This window comes from Bos indicus, chromosome 25 (genome assembly GCF_029378745.1).
Source record: "Bos indicus isolate NIAB-ARS_2022 breed Sahiwal x Tharparkar chromosome 25, NIAB-ARS_B.indTharparkar_mat_pri_1.0, whole genome shotgun sequence".
In the NCBI taxonomy this organism is placed as follows: domain Eukaryota; kingdom Metazoa; phylum Chordata; class Mammalia; order Artiodactyla; family Bovidae; genus Bos; species Bos indicus.
This window is the reverse complement of record NC_091784.1, coordinates 28,417,998-28,436,525: the sequence shown is the minus strand read 5'-3', so window position 1 is coordinate 28,436,525 and position 18,528 is coordinate 28,417,998. Positions and strand designations below refer to the sequence as shown.

The 18,528-nt window shown below is 47.3% G+C and overlaps 1 protein-coding gene across 1 annotated transcript in view; it reads right to left on the bottom strand.

The window, feature by feature from the left end:
- Window positions 1-1,324: 1,324 nt before the first annotated feature.
- Window positions 1,325-18,528, bottom strand: part of ITGAM (integrin subunit alpha M) — a 38,727-nt gene continuing 21,523 nt past the window's right edge. Inside the window, exons 13-30 of the mRNA XM_070779957.1 lie at window positions 17,288-17,428; window positions 16,987-17,196; window positions 12,397-12,527; window positions 12,151-12,314; window positions 9,455-9,609; window positions 9,237-9,368; window positions 8,932-9,005; window positions 8,577-8,718; window positions 8,359-8,481; window positions 6,885-6,964; window positions 5,706-5,789; window positions 5,304-5,379; window positions 4,142-4,249; window positions 3,876-3,959; window positions 3,608-3,721; window positions 3,418-3,519; window positions 3,081-3,191; window positions 1,325-2,442 (exon numbers count right to left, since the gene is read on the bottom strand). Of these exons, the coding sequence (XP_070636058.1) occupies window positions 2,371-2,442; window positions 3,081-3,191; window positions 3,418-3,519; window positions 3,608-3,721; window positions 3,876-3,959; window positions 4,142-4,249; window positions 5,304-5,379; window positions 5,706-5,789; window positions 6,885-6,964; window positions 8,359-8,481; window positions 8,577-8,718; window positions 8,932-9,005; window positions 9,237-9,368; window positions 9,455-9,609; window positions 12,151-12,314; window positions 12,397-12,527; window positions 16,987-17,196; window positions 17,288-17,428 (2,103 nt within the window). The 3' untranslated portion in view covers window positions 1,325-2,370. The remainder of the gene's footprint in view (window positions 2,443-3,080; window positions 3,192-3,417; window positions 3,520-3,607; window positions 3,722-3,875; window positions 3,960-4,141; window positions 4,250-5,303; window positions 5,380-5,705; window positions 5,790-6,884; window positions 6,965-8,358; window positions 8,482-8,576; window positions 8,719-8,931; window positions 9,006-9,236; window positions 9,369-9,454; window positions 9,610-12,150; window positions 12,315-12,396; window positions 12,528-16,986; window positions 17,197-17,287; window positions 17,429-18,528) is intronic.

Genomic DNA, 18,528 nt, shown 5'->3' with positions numbered 1-18,528 from the left:
GCATGTACTTGCCATTTTTATTAACCTCCCTCACGCCTGCTGCAGGCCATTCCTCTGAGGCCATCAGGACAGCAAAAGAGAAAAGCTATGGAACCAGACTGAGCCAGGTTTGAATCCCACCTCCACCCCTTCCTTATCTGTATCAAAAGTGAAAGTGTTAGTTGCTCAATCCTGTCTGACCCTTTGTGACCCCATGGACTGTAACCTGCCAGGCTCCTCTGTCCATGGGATTCTCCAGGCTGGAATGCTGGAGTGGGTAGCCATTCTCTTCTCCAGGGGACCTTCCTGACCCAGGGATCGAACCTGGGTCTTCTACATGGTAGGCAGATTCTTTACCATCTGAGCCACCAGGGAAGCCCCACTTAGCGTATGACCTCAAGCAATTAGGATAATCTTGCAAAGCCTCAGCTTCCTCGAAAGTGAAATTCAGAGTAAATACCAAGATATGGCCACTTAGCAAGACTGGCGTGACAAGTAGGGCGGGTGCTAAGGGCAGAGTGGTAGGTGCTGTTGGCGAAGGTTGGGAGAAGGGCAGCAGGAGAACTCCCCAGAGGAGGGAAGGCTAACTAGAAACAGGTAACAAAACTTCACCTGTACACGCTCGGGAAAGCAAGTGCTATTGGTGCCCTGCCCCGATCCCTGCAGGCCGTGCCAGGGCACGGCTATGCTCCCTTGGTGGACTTCCAACCGGAAGCATCTGCAGCCCTTTCTCTGGCCACCAGAGCCCGCTCTGCCTCCATTCAGGGCTGGCTGGAAGTGTCAGGGCATTAACACTTCCTTCTCCACTAAGAGCAACTCTAAGCCAATAACTATGGGGCATGGTATAACCACTGAAAAAGACCCTGATGCCGGGAAAGATTGAAGGCAGGAAGAGAAGGGGATAACAGAGGACGAGACGGGTGGACGGCATCACTGACTCAATGGACATGAATTTGAGCAAACTCCGGGAGACAGTGAAGGACAGAAAAATCCTGGTGTGCTGCAACCCATGAGGTTGCAAAGAATCAGACACAACGTAGCAACTGAACAACACGGTGTATCTGTCTGTGCACCTTCTCTGCACAGGTAGGAAGCGTCGAGGTGGGGGTTCTACTTTATCTCCCAGACCTCCCCAGCCGAGTTACACTCGACAAGCTCATAGTGGTACCTCTGTTGATAATACACCCTTTACTGCCTGCCTTTCCCTCCCAGCTCACGTTCCTTCCCTACTGGTATTCCCTGGGGTCTCTCTTAAATAAGCATCTTTCACTCAAATTCTTCTCTTGGGATTGCCTCTCAGAGAACTCAAATTTCTGCGAATGTATCCTATAAATTAGCCTACACATACGCAAAAACCACATATATTCAATATATTAATCCACCATTTTTGTCACTGTGAGATTGGAAACAATATACCTCCCAGGCTTAGGATCCACCCACATAGTAGAATACAGAGCCACTATATAAAAGAATGAGAAAGTACTTTATATCTTGATAAAAAAAAAACGTCAGAGCCATATTCATGAAAAAAGCAAGATGTAGAACAGTATAAATAATGCATGCTGCCATTCGTGTAAAAAATTTGTGTGTGTGTTTGCATATCCCTAGAATCATTGTATAAAAAGAGATAAAAAAAAAAAATCTTAGCAAAGGAGACCTCCAAACACATAACCTGGACTACCCTTTACAAGAGACCTGAATGGCTGGGAGATCAGGGTGGAAAGGAGAACCTTTTCATCATACACCTTTACACATTTTTTGACTTTGATACTACAGACAGGTTCATCTATTCAAAAAATAAAAGTACCATTAAAATAATAAATAAGTGAATACACAAAGAGAGGTACACCATTGTGCACTGAACATATCAGCTCTAGTGTGGAATGGTCAGACAGGCTCCTGCCGGTGGGCTCAGCCCCAGCTGCTTGGGCTCCTGCCAGCCTGCAGGCTCACCCACCAAAGTAGGTCCTACTTCTTCAGGGGAAAGCGCGGGAGGATTTGTTGGCCTTCCCTTTGTGTTCACCCGCAAGAGCTGCCATCACCTCTGCCCCCAAGGAAGAACCAGTGGCATCTTCACCCACACACAAGGAAGCCCAAGCAACCCCCTTTGGCCCCAGACCTTGTGCTGAAGGCACTTATCTTGGCTCAAGAGCAATCTAAGCCACACACACAACTCACACTCATGCATGTGCACACACACACACACACACACACACACACACATGCCTGTGCACACGGATGAGAATGGCAACCCAAGCAGGTCGCTCCTGAGTGAAACGTCACAGCCCCGATTTCCTAACAGAGGTGTCCATCCAGCAGCCTGGGCACCCACTCTTTGGTCCCATCACGTCCTGTCTGCTGCAAGGGAGGCCACTTGTGGGGAAGGAGCTGTTACTGGGGGGTATCCACTTCGGGACCAGGTTCAGTCATCATGTCCTTGTACTGTCGTTTGAAGAAGCCAAGCTGTGGAGGGAGAAGCGAGTGAGTGAGGGCACCCAGGCTAGGGGAAGGGGGTGGGTGAAAGCCATGCAGGACAGGCAGGGAGACTGCGGGACCAAGAGATGCAAAGGAAAAACACGGCAGGGTGTAGAATAGCCCTGGGGAAAGTGGAACAGGAAGGGCATTGCTACTGGGAAAGGAAAGAAAGAGAAAGAATAAGCAGGACTACTCCTTATATAGCAATTGTACCAGAGACCATTCTAAGTTCTCTAGAGTTATGAAGCCAATGACCTCCACAAAATGGGTGTTTCCCTAGTGACTCAGATGGTAAAGAATCTGCCTGCAATACAGGAGACCCAGGTTCAATCCCTGGGTCAGGAAGGAGAAGGAAATGGCCACCCACTCCAGTATTCTTGCCTGGAGAATTCCATGGACAGAGAAGCCTGGTGGGCTACAATCCATGGGGTGGCAAAGAATCGGACAAGACTGAGCGACTTTCACTTACATTTAGTCTCATTGTACAGCTGAAGAAACTGAGGTTCTGTGACACCCCCCGACCCAGGTCACCCAACTGGCAGCAGAAGTGGGAGTTGACAGTGCTGAGTGAGAAGCAGTGGGGTGGGGGAGGGGAGCGGGCAGGGAGAGGGTCCCGGGGGAGTTACCTTGTACAGACCGGCAGAGATGAGGGCCAGGAGCACAAGCCCCCCTACTGAGCTGCCCACGATCAGCGGGATAGGGTTATGTACTTCGTAGGACTCCACCTTGGTCCCTGTCTGGAGCAGGGAGAGCCGAAGGGGTACATCAGAGGAGAAAGACTCTGGGTTTCTGGGGGTTCCCCAGTCAGACCTTGTGTGCTCCCTGAACGCCATGACTAACCCCTCCCTGTCCCCTGTCCCCTCCAGGCCCAGCACTCACTCCTCCTGCCCATTCTTCTCTCTCCCCCACAAGCCCAGCCTCCTCTCCTGCCTCTAATGGTCGCACTGTGTCCCAGACACATACCTGGGCCATCACAAACGCATCCTGCCCTGGAAGCAGGGTGAACTTTGACTCATCAAATAAGATCTCCGCTTTGCTCACAACTTGAAGGTGGTTGTGTGAAGTCTGTGGGAGAGAGAGAGGATGGGAACTGGACCCCTAGGCCCTGAAGGATCATGACTCATGCCCAGCCGAGCCTCGGGCCCCCACAGACCTTGATGTACCAGTCAAACGAGAAGTTGCTCTTGAGGGTGACCTTGAACTCCTCCTGAATGCCAAAGGATGGGATGGCACACTGGATTCTCTGGCAGACAGCAACGGAGCAGTTCTGGGGAAGGGAGGAGAAGAGATAGGTGAGCAGGAAAGCTGGATGCAGGACTTGCCCTGTGAGCCCAGGCTGCTCAGTTGAGAGGTAGTACTGGGCACGGTGAGGGGGTGGCACATAGTCTGCGTGCAGCCCTGAGGCCGGGGCTTAGTCTCACCAGCACCGGGCTCTTCTTAAGCTCCGCCAGGAAGTCAGAGTGACGAGGGGCAACCTCCGTGGTGTTACATCCACTGGACACGTCCTGAGGAAAAGGGACACGATGAGGAAGGGATTGAAGTGAGGCCCCCAGGTCCACCCTCCAGGTCAGGAGAGGGTCGGGAATGGCTCCACAATCCAACAGAAGAAGCAGAAACGATTTTAGGAAAGACCAGGGGGCTGTGGAGGGAGGAGCTGGGCCCACTCCTCAAAGCCGTCTGGGCTTACCTGGGAGAAGGTGACCTGGGGCTGGGACCACACAGGCACCTTGTTCAGCCGGATGGGGATCCAGAAGACCACACTGATGGGCAGTTTCTTCCTGCCCAGGTTGTTGAACTGCATGATGGGGGAAGGGTGGGTATCAGGGCTCTGGCTTTTCCACACCCACCAGCAACTAGAATCAGGTTTCCCACTCCCAAACATCAGGGGAGTCCTGGGAAGGGGCCCAGGACTGAATAAGGCCTCACAGACCCAAGCACCCTGCCTTCTGATGCTTTCTGAGAGGTAGGAGAGTGTAGTGGTTAAATTCCACTCCTGAGCCAAACAGGCTGTCGTAAGCAGCAGCTCTTCCACTTACTAAGGGTGACACCAGGGGGCGTGTTCTGTTAACCTCTCTGAGCCCCAGTTTCTGCATCTATAAACTGGGGGAGACGACAATGCCTCCATCACAGAGTCATTAGGAAGATGAAGAAAAAAGTAATTACATACATGGTGTATACACAGGCATGCTCAGTCACTTCAGTCTCTCTGTGACCCTATCTACTGTAACCTGCCAGGCTCTTCTATCCATGGGGATTCTCCAGGCAAGAATACTGGAGAGGGTTGCCGTGCCCTCCTCCAGGGGATCTTTCCGACCCAGGGATTGAACCTGGTCGCCTCCATTGCAGGCAGATTCTTTACTGCGGAGCCACCGAGGAAGTCCCATGTATATACATGTGTGTGTGTGCATGTGTGATGCACATGCTTGTGTGTGTGTGAGGAGTCAGAGCAAGCTTAGAAGAGAGCCTGGCCCAAAGCAGGCACCTCATGCATGTTTCCCATCATTCTTTTTTTTTTTTTTTTTGACAACACAACACGTGAGATCTTTGTTCCCTGACAAGGACCAAACCCGTGTGCCCTGAAGTGGAAGAGTGGAACTTTTTAAAAAGATTTTTTGATGTGGAACATTTTAAAAAGTCTTTATTGAATCTGTTAAAATACCGCTTCTGATTTACATTTGGGTTTTTTGCCCTGAGGCATGTGGGATCTTAGTTTCCTGACTAGGGATCAAACTTGTGTCCCATGCAGTCAAAGCACGGAGTCTTAACCACTGGACCCCAGGGAAGTCCCTCCCCATTGTTCTTTCCTGTCATCCTGGTTTCCCTCCCCAGGCTCCTTCTCCACTCCCCACCTGATACTGATGCTCCATAGCGTGTATGGTCTTCTCTGAGGCTGTGAAGTTGAGATACTTGGTGGAGGCCTCAAGGCTGATGGGAGAAAGAAGAAGGGGCAGGAAGTGACAGAACATCAGGGGAGTTCTGGGAGGGGGTCTCGGGCTAAGGGTGTTAAGGGGTGAACAGACACACAGGAAATGCAACTGAGAGAGCGAGAGCACGACGGTGTGCGAGGACCGTGTCGGGGGACCCGCATCGTGTGGCAGTTTGGCCCCCAACACACACACACAAATGCACACGTGTGCACACATAACTTCAGACACACACAAGCACCCGCGCACAGACTCGCGCACAGATGCTCGATGCGCCATGTCCAGCCCAGGGGTGAAGGCAGAGCAAAAAGCCCCGGAAGCCAGTACCTGGTGACCACCATATACACAGCGTATTTCACAGGCAGCTCCAGCTGGAATTGAGTTTTGTTGTTCCCCGGCATGTTGTTCTCACTGAAGGGAAACAGAGAGCTCTGACCAGCTCTTGAGAATTGAGAATCAGCCTTTCCTTCTCCTATTTCTCCTTTACCCTCTAGCACCAACCAACCACTGAGTCCTGTGCTCTCAGCATCTTAAACACTGTCCTTTAAATCCAACAGAGGAAATAGAGATTGTAGGGAAGCCCAGGGCTGCCCCGTGGAGTTCAGGCCCATCCCAACTCAGCAGGATGGATGCCTGGAGCACCTTCTTTTTCTCACTGGTCCCCTGAACTCAAAACCACTCCTGCCCTAATCCCCTGCCCTAATCCCCTGCCCTCCTGGAGAGAGATCTTTCTAGCATGCAAAGGTGATCACATCCTGTCCCTCCCAAGTTCAACGGCAAACTCCTTAATAGCACCTGTCGGTCATTACATGAAATGGGCCATATCTAACCAAGTCCTTCAACTCTGCCTCCTGAGCTCAAACTTAGCCTGACATTTGCCATATCCCAGCATGGCTTGGTCCACACTTCCTTCTCTCTGTATTCATGCCCACCTTCAATTTGTGCCTTTGCTGGGCTTCCCTCGTGGCTCAAATGGAAAGAATCTGCCTGCAATGCAGGAGACCCGGGTTTTATCCCTGGGTTGGGAAGATCCCCTGGAGAAGGGAATAGCTACCTGCTCCAGTATTCTTGGCTGGAGAATTCCATGGACAGAGGAGCCTGGTGGGCTATAGTCCATGGGGTCACAAACAGTCGGACATGACTGAAAGACTAACACTTTCTTTCACTTTTTCTGGCTAACTCACAGCCCAAATGAATCTTCCTCTCTGAACACCAAACTCCCAACAACACTGGACACCATTCATTTCATGGTAATCATCAACTGTCCTGTCCATCCTTGCCACTAAATTATAACCTCCATGAGCCAGGAACCACAGCCATCTTGTCTGTTGCTGTCCCATCAGCCCTGGGCAACATGCCTGGCATGGGGTGGGTGCTCAGTTGGCATTTCTGGAGTGAATGAATGAGCTGAAGGGAGAACCAGTGGGGAGAGGGCAATGGTCTACCATCAGCATGGGGCTGGGACCTCAAAACTGATGATGTGGTGGGAAGCCAGGCATAGCTCACCTGGTAACATTGGCCTTGAGAAGTAGCTTGTTTCCAAAGTAAGTATCAGGATTCACGTCAAATGTGACATTAAAGGTGATCTGGAGTTGGAGAAAGGAGAGACAGTGACAAGAGGAAGAGAGAAGAAACATCCCGGATGTTCATCAGCTGAAGAATGGGTAAATAAAATGTGGTACATCCATACAACAGAGTGTTATTCAGCAATAAAAAGAATCAGAGTATTAATACATCTTGCAACATGGGTAACCCTTGAAAGCGTGATGCTCAAAGAAGCCATCATATTGTATGATTCTATTCATATGAAATACCCAGAACAGGTGAATCTCAAGACAGAAAATAGATTAGTGGTTGCCTAGAACTGGGACAGATGGGAAGACATAGGCTGATGGCCAAAGGGAGCAAGGTGTTTTGGGGGGGTTTTATAAAATACTCTAGGACTTCCCAGGCTGTCCAGGGGTTAAGAATCTGCCTTGCAATGCAGGGGACTCGAATTCAATACCTGGTCGGGGAACTAAGATCCCACATGCCTTGGAGCAACTAAGCCCGAGTGCTACAACTACTGAGCCTGTGGACCACAACTAAAGAGTTCATGAGCTGCAGCGAAAGATCCTGCATCTAAGACCCAATGCAGCCAAACAAATAAGTAATATTTTAAACATTAAATTAAAAATATAATACTCTAAAATTGATCACGCTGATGAATGCACAACTCTGTGAACATTTCAAAAGCCAGTGGATTGTATACTTTTCTCAGTTTATTTATTTATTCATTTTTGACTGCATGAGGTCTTGGGGTGTGTGGGCTCTCTAGCTTAGATTGTGGCACTTGAGCTTAGATTGCCCAGTGGCATGTGGCATAGGATCTTAGTTCCCTAACCCAGGATCAAGCCCGTGTCCCCTACATTCCAAGTCAGATTCTCAACCACTTGACCATCAGAGAAGTCCCTGGATCATATACTTTAAATGTTTGTGTTAGTCATTCAGTCATGTCTGACTCTTTGTGACACCATGGACTATATAGCCTGTTAGGCTCCTCTGTCCATGGAATTCTCCAGGCAAGAATACTGGAGTGGGTTGCCATTCACTTCTCCAGGGAATCTTCCCAACCCAGGAATCAAACCCAGGTCTCCTGCATTGCAAGCAGATTCTTTATTGTCTGAGCTTCCAGGGAAGCCCAATGGGTGTATTGTAATGGTAGATGGATTTTTATCTCAGCAAAACTTTTTTTCAAAAAAAAAAAAAAAGAGAGAGAGAGAGAAAGAAAGATCTACTTTTAAAAAGAAGAAGGAGAAGGGAATTCCCTGATGGTTCAGTGGTTAAGATTTCACATTTTCATTGCCAAGGGCCTGAGTTCAATACCTGGTCCAGGAACTAAAATCCCACAGGCCATGCAGTGTGGGAAGAAGGAGAAGAACTAGGGAAGAATTCAGAAGAAAACAAAGGAGAAAAAGGGAGGAGGAGCCAGCAGTCTGACCTCCGAGTTGTCTAGGAAAATGGGGTGGTTTATGCCACAGCTGGTTCTCTTCAAGATTCCAGACCCTTCGGTGGAGACATCAGACTCACAGGTCAGGCGCCAGAACCGTTGTGAGCGCTGGTTCTGGAAGGCAAGGGAGGCAGAGCTGGTGAAGTCAGCTGGCAGCCATGGGGATGGGGCAAGTAAAGTCAGACGGAGCCTGAGAAGGGTTTGGCTACCTGGCTGCTTGACACCCTCCGGTAGGACAAGCCAGACGGGTAGAAGAAGGTGACCTGAGTTCTGTAGGAGTCCTCGCCCTCGTTTCTCACAGTCACCGTCACGTTCAAGTCCCGGGGTCCACCCACCACCAGGGTGTCCAGGCTGTGGAAGGAAGAAGCCAGGCCATGAGAGGCTGGGGGCTTCCCTGCCGCGAATGTGCTCTGGAGGGAAGGAGGCGCAGACACTGGGAGAGAGAAGATAGTGGATGAGGCGGTAGCAGCTGCTCTGTGCCAGGCTCCCTTGGGGGCCAGGAGGAGAACAGAGCGCCAGGTCATGGTGCAGTTTTGGGGGTAAAAAAGAGGACAGGGAACTCACTCCATAAAACTGAAGGTGATGCTGAGGTCATCCTGGCAGACGGTGTCATTGCCACAGTTCTTCTCAAAGGGAAGCTGCCAAACACGGAATATGAGAAAAACAAAAGGAAATCGGGACAGGATGTAAAAAGAAACAGCAAAGTGAAATCTCGAAATAAAGTGAAAGTGTTAGTTGCTCAGTCGTGTCTGACTCTTTGGGACCCCATGGACTGCAGCCCGCCAGGCTCTTCTTGCCTGTGGGATTCTCCAGGCAAGAATACTGGAGTGAGTTGCCCTTTCCCGCTCCAGGGGATCTTCCCGACTCACCGAGGCTGTGAAGAGTCTCAGAGCATCCACAGCCAGCACTGGCCTGAGGCCCCCATAATTGTGTGCAGGCTCCCCCACCAGAGAGAAGTTGAGGCGCAGAGCAATGGGGGTCACTGAGTCCTCCACACAATCCTGAGAGACAGTGAGGGGTTGGTGGTCCAGCCTTCTCAGCTTCACAAGCCCACCCCCTGCTTGGAGGATGGTCACCCCCTGCTCACCAGTAACCGGAGCTTCAGGGTCTCGCATTTCTGACTCAGCCTCAGCGTCTCTACACGTCTGCGTGTGCTGTTCTGTGTCTCATCAAAGATGGCCACGGAATGGGGGCGACCTGGGTCCAGAGCCAGGTCATAGGTGATAGTGCTCTGGGTATCTCCTGAAGGGGTGGGAAGAATGGCGGTAAGGAGCCTGGCTTTGGAGTCAGACTGGCAAGAGGTGGCGGCCCTGTTCCTCTGCTCCCCAACTGTCCAACTTTGGCCACATTAGTTGACCTCCCTGTGTCTCTCAGTTCCTTATTTTAAAAAATTATTTCTGTATTGATTTGGCTGAGCCAGGTCTTAATTGCAGCACACAGGATCTTTTAGTTGTGGAAACAGTGGCAAATTTTATTTTCCTGGGCTTCAAGATCACTGCAGCCATGAAATTAAAAGATGCTTGCTCCTTGGAAGAAACCTAGAAAGCATATTAAAAAGCAGAGACATCACTCTGCTGACAAAGGTCCATCTAGCCAAAGCTATGATTTTTCCAGTAGTCATGTATGGATGTGAGACTCGGACCACAAAGAAAGCAGAGCACTGAAGAACTGATGCTTTTGAACTGTGGTGCTGGAGAAGACTCTTGACAGTCCCTTGGACTGCAAGGAGATCAAACCAGTCATTCCTAAAGGAAATCAACCCTGAATAGTCATTGGAAGGACTGATGCTGAAGCTGAAGCTCCCACACTTCGGCCACCTGATGCAAAGAACCAACTCATTGGAAAAGACCCTGATGCTGGGAAAGATTGAGGACAGGAGGAGAATGGGGCAACAGAGGATAAGATGTTCGGAGGGCATCGCCAACTCAATGGACATGAATTTAAGCAAACTACGGGAGATGGTGAGAGACAGGGAAGCTTGGCATGCTGCAGTTCATGGAGTCACAAAGAGTCAGATACAACTTAGTGACTGAACAACAACATGGGGTCTTTTTGCAGCATGCGGGATCTACTTCCCTGACCAGGGATTGAACCCTGGCCTCTGCATTGGAAGTGCAGTGCCCTAACCACTGGACAAACACGGAAGTTCCTCCTTATTTTTAAATTGAAGATAATAATTGTTTCTTTCCAACAGTGAAAATAAAATTGTGCCTATGAAGCATTTAGCATAGTGCCTGCCACATAATAAATGCTCAGTAATTAATACCTATTCTGTTACAAGACAGAAAATTAAGTATATTTTTAAAGTATATTGCTTTTCACTTTTTTCTCTTTGTCTTTGTTCTTCAGCAGTTTGTACCTTGGGATGGTACAGTGTCTGGTGTTGTGGGCATTGGTATAATGTAACAATTTATGGTTCCTTTTATATTTATCTTGCTCTGACTTGGTAGAGAATCTTGATGTCTTTCACCAGTTTTAGAAAAGTCTTTACCACCATTTCTTTTTTAAATTCTATTTTATATTGAAGTATAGCTGATTAACAGTGTTGTTTTAGTTTCAAGTATACAGCAAAGTGATTCAGTTATACATATACATATTTTTCAGCTCCTTTTCCATTATAGGTTAAACAAGATATTGATTGAATATAATTATCTGTGCCATACAGTAAATCCTTGTTTACCTATTTTATATATAGTGATGTATATCTGTTTGTTCTGCTCCTAATCTGCTATTAAATGTATTGAATTCTCAATTCCATTCCATTTGTTTTTCAGTGCTAGTTGTTTCCATTGAACTCTTAGGAAATCCAGATTTTTTTTATGACGTTCTCCATCCTTTCCTCTTTATTCTTGAAGATATTAATTTTAATTATATTTTAAATTCTGATTTGATAATTCTAATATTTGAATCATCTGTGGGTCTATATCTATTGTCTGTTGTTTCTCTTGCTTGCTGGTCTCAATGGACATTTTCCCAATAGAAGGACCAAGGTGTTTTTCAATGCCCCACTCAAATCTCTGCTTCCCCAGCAGCTGGATTTCTTTTCAACTCATTAGCTCTTCAGTTGCTGTCTTCCACTGAGTTTCTGGAAGTATTGACCTGGACATGCATGACTTAGAAGTCAGCCAATGACTTTGTATGGAATTTCCATGTAGATTTTGGGGGATCTTCTCTGTAATTCTCTCCTCTCCAAGACTTCACTCTCAATTTCTAGCCATCTTGTTTGCCCCGAACCCTGACTGCTATCTTCTCAGTCCAGTAAGATTATTGCTAGAAAACTAATTTTATCTCCTCCCCTTGTTTCTCTCTAGGACCACCGTTACTCTTTCTCACCCCAAGCACAATGCCACTCAGAATAGAGACAAGGGAGGGAGTCAAGTTAGTTGTGATAAAATACATGTCTGAATGCTTTGCGAGTTTGTGCTTTGCTTCATCAACTCAGTCTCCCCTTTGAACAAATTATTGTTGCTGTTTAGTTGCTAAGTCATGTCCAACTCTTTGCAACCCCATGGACTATGGAGCTTGCCAAGCTCCTCTGCCCACCTCTCAGTTAAAAAAATATATCTGGTTAGTTCACAGGGTGGGGCCCTTCATTCTATAGAGAACTGAGACTGTAAAGAAGTGCCAGAGACTTACTTCTTTGGTGGTGTTTTCTGGGCCTCCCCACCCATGCTCTAGCAGGGAAACCATCTGCTTACTCCATCCAAGCTTGAAGAAGGCTATCAGAGCCCATCAATGTCCCCAGTCATTTTAACCTCTTGAAATTCACCCACTCAGCCTCACCTTCTCCCAGTCGGTCCCATGTGCTTTTGCGAACTTGGAGGCAGACTTTCACCTGCCCAGCAATCTGGCCTTTTACCACTGGGTCACGACACTCATACACATTCCTCTTCACTTCCTTGGGTGTGAACTCCATCGTCGCCTCAACTTTCAGCACAGGCTGTGACCTGGGGGGAAGCCAGAGGGCCATCAGGGGCCATCGTACAGCAAACACACTCCTTAAAAAGAAGATACCTGGTATACTCTCACCTGAGCAGCAGCACATGCCCCTGAGCCCCGACAGCCAAGTCTACCAATCCATCCATTGTGAGGTCCTGGCCCCCGCTCAGTGACTGCCCGAAATACTGAAGCTTGGGGGATATCTGTGAGCCTGTGATCCGCTGACGGTGGAAAAGAGGAGGCGGGAAAGAACAGAGAAGAGAGTAACTCAGTCTCCCAGGGTGACCCAAGGAGAGACTGTCTGGGCTCCACTCAAGTCACACCTCCCACAATTTCTTTAAAAATTAGGGTAACTATTCAGCTTTAAACCACAACCTTGAGATGATATAAAAAATTTCCATAATTGCTGGGTTTTCCAGAGAAAATAAGAAGCTTCACAGGAAAGAAGAGACAGTATACTATTTGACTCAGCTGAATCTCTTGATTCAGCTGGATCTCTCTTACGTGGTCAGGAAAATGCAAACACTCTGTATTGACCTAACCAAATTTATCATATAAATTTAATGTGGGGGTGGGATGCAAAGCATGTGAATATCTGAAAAGAGAGGCCTCAAAGAGAGCTCAGTCCTCACCTTCCATAGTAGGAAGTCAACACAAAAACAAAAATCAAGCAGCAGCAATATAATTGTGTCCTTGGCAAGTACAGAGAATCATTGAAAGAGCTGAAAGTGGTTTCCTCAAGAGGAGGAAAAACAAAGAGGAAATCACAGTGTGGGTATGAAAATTGTTACTTTTCATAATAAGCTGTTAGGAACAATTTTGACTCTTCAATCTATATGGAAAATTAATACTGAAAGGATCAGTTCAGTTCAGTCACTCAGTCGTGTCCAACTCTTTGCAACCCCATGGACTGCAACACACCAGGCTTTCCTGTCCATCACCAACTCCTGAAGCTTACTCAAACTCATGTCCATAGAGTCAGTGATGCCATCCAACCATCTCATCCTCTGTTGCTCCCTTCTTCTCCTGCCTTCAATCTTTCCCAGCATCAGGGTCTTTTCCAGTGAGTCAGTTCTTCACATCAGGTGGCCAAAGTATTGGAGTTTCAGCTTCAGCATCAGTCCTTCCAATGAATATTCAGGACTGATTTCCTTTAGGATGAACTGGTTGGATCTCCAGTCCAAGGGACTCTCAAGAGTCTTCACCAACACCACAGTTCAAAAGCATCAATTCTTTGGTGCTCAGCCTTCTTTATAGTCCAATTCTCACATCCATGCATGACTACTGGAAAGATCATAGCTTTGACTATATAGATCTTTGTTGGTGAAGTAGTGTCTCTGCTTTTTAATATGCTGTCTAGGTTGGTCATAGGTTTTCTTCCAAGGAGCAAACATCTTTTAATTTCATGGCTGCAGTCACCATCTGCAGTGATTTTGGACCCCCCCTCCCAAAAAAATAAAGTCTAACTGAAAGGATAACAGCCAAATATATTAAGAAATTTTAAAAGTGACTTTGTCACGTACTTAATGCCACTGAAGTGTGTACACTTAAAAATGGTTAAGGGGGTGAGTTTTAGGTCATGTGTATTTTACTGCCATTTTTTAAGTGAAGTTGTCAACTGGAAAGAAGAATGAGGAAGTGCAGGACGCTGGAAATGTGCTATATCTTCATCTGGGTGGTGCTTACTTGGGTTCACAGATGTGAAAATTCAACACTTAAGATTTGTGTGTTTACTGAACATATATTATACTGCCAATTTTTTGAGAAAAAATTATTATATCCTATTGGGAGGAAGCTTTGTTTTGAAATTATATAATATGGTAGTTGGGAGATCCATAGGACACTTGCTTGTTGAAATACTGAGCACCACAGTTCCAGTAATAGAAAAAGAACAAGTAAAAATTACAAACAGTAGAACAATAAGCTTGCATGATCGTTTTTGCATTTATTTTTAATTCCAAAGTCTATGGTGTGGGAGAGGAGAATGTGAGTGGAGTGGGAGTGTGTGTATGGGTGTGAGTGGATGTGGGCGTATGGGGGCTGTGGGTGCGTCTGAGTGTGGGTGTGAGTGGGTGTGGGCATGGGTGGGGATGGGTGTACGGGGGTGTGGGTGAGAGTGGGTGAATGTGTGGACCCTCCCTTTACCCTTGTTTTCCTTTCCAGGCCAAGTTCTGGTAAAGATAAAGGGCAGAAGGAGCTAGGGCTTTTGCTGTTTACTTTAGATCTTTTAACTTATACAAGCATGTAAAGTGTTGTAATAAAAATAGAGTAAAACCAGAGCCTTCAAATCCCATTTACACAAAGAAACAACAGATGCCAATGAGAAAAAGGCTTAACTATAATATTCATAAAATTGCGGAAAGAGGTTCCGTGACACAGAGGGAAGAATGTGAGGAGTGCTGGGCTGTAACTAAAGAACATGTGACTACTGATGACCTCGAGCCCTAGAAGCCTGTGCTCTGCAACAAGAGAAGCCACTGCAATGAGAAGCCTGAGCATCGGAACTAGAGAATAACCCCTGCTGGCCACAACTAGAGAAAAACCGGAAAAGCAATGAAGATTCAGTGCAGCCATAGATAAACAAGTAGAATTATTTTTTTAAAAGGAGTGTGTGAAAAATACTAGGGCTGACATAGCATCATAGTCCATACACTAGAATGGGCAAAATTGATCTATGGTGGAAAATAATTGGAACAGTAGCTTCCTCTAGGATGGAGTGGGGTCAGAAATTGACTGGGAGGGGACAGGTGGGAACTTTCTAAAGTGATCATGATGTTCGGTACAGTAAGTGAAATTGCTCAGTTGGGTCCAACTGTTTGCAACCCCATGGACTGTAGCCTGCCAGGCTCCTCTGTCCATGGAATTTTACAGGCATGTACCTTCATAGAATTATTGGGGGTTGTTTGTTTGGTTTTTGTTTGTCTAGTCACCACACAGCTTTCACGGTCTTAGTTCCCCAATCAGGGATTGACCCCAGGCCATGGCAGTGAAAGCACTGAGTCATAACCGCTGGACCGCCAGAGAATTCCCAGGATTGTGGGTTATATTTTTCAAAATTCATCAACTGGCCAAAGATCTGTGCATTTCCTGTCTATACATTTTATTTTAAAAATAATGGTAAGCAAATATTAAATTCTAATTAATGATATACATGGTGAGGCATTTAGGGGTGAAGTTGGACTGGTGTTGCAAATTACTTTGAAATGCATTTTAAAATGTGTTGAACTGATGAACAAGTAGAAAAGGATGAATATAAGGATGGAGATGTGAAAAAGTAAATCTAGTAAAATATTCATAGTAGATTTTAGCTTATAAATACATGGGTGTTCACTATACATTGAAATTTTTCTTAATAAAATGGAAATTTTTACTGATGCCTGGGGCTCTGTACATACGTGCTTCAGTCATGTCTGACTCTGCCACCCTATGGACTGTAGCCTACCATGCCCTTATGTCCATGGGATACTCCAGGCAAGAATACTGGAGTGGTTTGCCATGCCCTCTTGCAAGAGATCTTCCCGACCCAGGGATGAAACCCATGTCTCCTGCATTGGCAGATGGGTTCTTTACTGCTGGTGCCACTTGGGAAGCCCCTGGAGCCCTGACCTCAGGCCAATTGAATCAGACCCCGTACTGGCAGGGCCTATGCACCCATTTTTTAAGAAGTTCAGGTGATGTTAGTAGGGTTGAACCTTGTGAGGGATTTGGCAGGAGTGATGAAGGAACAGAGAAAGGACATAAGAAAAATTTGGGGGGAAAAATGCTGGAAAAAAGTCAGAGACCAGAAGACTGGATGGCCTCAGTGGGCTGTAAGGGAGAAAGCCAGACTGTGGGGGTCTCTTTAGATAGTGGGCTTCATCTGGCAGGAAAGAGGGAGCCTCTTCAGGAGGAAACCAGTTGTGGCAATCAACATTTCAAATGACCAGCCATCAGGATCAGCTACACAATTTGCAGGACCCCATGGGGGGAAAACACTGTAGGACTCCTTATTCAAAAGTTAAGAATTTCAAGATGGCCGGAGCAGAGCATTAATCTAAGCACAGCGCCCTTCTGAGAGAGGAGTCCTGAGTGGCCACACAGGTCACACACCCATGACGTATGCAGTCCTGGTAGAATGGCCAACCATAGGGCTTCCTGTGTTGTGAGACTTCCACTGCTAAAATCAGGTTGTTAGTTAGTTACTGTTAGTTGCTCAGTCGTGTCTGACTCTTTGCAACCCCACGGACTGTAGCCCACCAGGCTCCTCTGTCCATGGAATTCTCCAAGCAAGAATACTGGAGTGGGTTGCCATTTCCTTCTCCAGGGGATCTTCCCAAGTCGGGTCTCCTGCATTGCAGACAAATTCTTTACCATTTGAGCCAACAGGGAAGCCCCAAACCAGGACAGATGTGGGGCAAACCAGATCTATTGGTCATCCTATGAAGACTGAGATTCAGAGGAGAAGAATGTCTACATCCAACACTCCCGGCTCACCATTCATTACCTCTGAGCCTTCATCTTCCCTCCTGTAAAGGGGCAGCAGCGATGCTGACCCTGTGCACCTCCTCTAGTTGTGGGCAGAATGAATCTTTTCTGTGAAGTGTGTATTATTTTTGAAGGTTCTGAAAAGGGCTTCTGGGAGAACTGACCTGGCAGCTGGGGGAATGTTGATTTAGAAAGGGACAGATGATCCGGCCTCACCTGGCTGTGAGAGGGGCTGATGCCCAGTTCTGAGGTTCCATGGAACAGGTAGACAGCACCCTGGTTCTCCTGCTCTCCCGGGGCCCCAATGGCCACATCCACCAGCCTGTCCCCATTCACATCCCCCAGCGCTGTCAGGGCTGCCCCAAAGCGGCCCCAGGGGTGGCCCGGCTCCCCTCGCAGGACAGCATCACAGTGCCACTTAGCTCTCTGCAGAACAAAAATAGTGTCAGGCCCACCCCAGGCGACCCCTCCATCCCACAGCCAGACCTCACCCAGCCCGGGTCTCATCACTACTCACCCCCCGGGGAAAGGGGCACATGGACACCTGGCCCCCTCGCATCTGCTCATAAAAATGGGGAGCCCCGATGAGGACCAGGTCGGAGCTGCCATCTCTGTTGACATCCACGGAGCAGAGGGAGGCCCCAAAGTAGGAGCCAATCTGAAAGAGATAAGGCCAAGATCACATACCTCTTCCCACCTAAAACAGGGCATGGGGGTTTTCTCCCTGGGACGTAGAATCACGCCTGCCGAGGAAGGCCCTTTGGAGTGGATGAGATCCTCTCCCTGTTTCATGATCAATCCTTGTTTGAATGTACTGCCAGCTGAAGAGCCTGTTATAGAGTTGATGGGCGGTGGTGAGGATTCACCCTAAACCGTGTTCCAGGGAGATGATTAAGGTAGCAAAGAAGTTGGATTTGAAAATACAGACAGGGGCTTCCCTGATAGTCCAGTGGTTAAGAATCCACCTGCCAATGCAGAGAAAGCAGGTTCCATCCTTGGCTGGGGAACCAAGGTCCCACATGCTGCAGGACAACTGAGCCTGAGTACCATAACTACTGAGTACCATAACTACTGAGTACCATAACTACTGAGTACCATAACTACTGCACACCACAACTAGAGAGAAGCCTGCACCCGTGACAAAGAGTCCTCGAGCGGCTATGAAATAGTCCACGCACTGCAACTAAGCCCCAGAGCAGCCAAAAATAAAATAAATTTTTTTTTTATTAAAAAGAAAAAGAAAATATCGAGAGAAAAGCCTGGAAGACCACACGGGATATCCTTTCAATATGTTGGAAGTCTTTAGAGGGTAAATCGAAGTTGGCAGTCTGGCTAATAGGGAATCAACTGGCTTGGATGAAAAATAACTATTGTTACAGGAATTTTTTTGCATGATATTGAGAAATAATGTTTACGTTTTAAAAGAATTTTAAAATATGTTCAAAAAATATCAAGATATGTTCTCTGTAAATGGGTAGACTTCATCCATAGAAATCACCCGTTTAGTCATTCATTCATTCATTCAACAAACAAAGGGTTGCTCTTTGCTGAGTGTGAGGCTGGGTAGTAGAGATGGTGCCTTCAAGGCTTTTAGTTCAGGAGGTTGGAAGGGAGAACAGTACCAGATAAAAGGGAGATGTATACGGAAATTTCTAATTTGTGGGGCAAGTTCAAGGAAGGAAAAGTGCAGACAGCATCAAGACAGTGACTCACTACTGTCTGATTTCTGCCTCACACGCCTCTGAGGGAAGCCTCCTG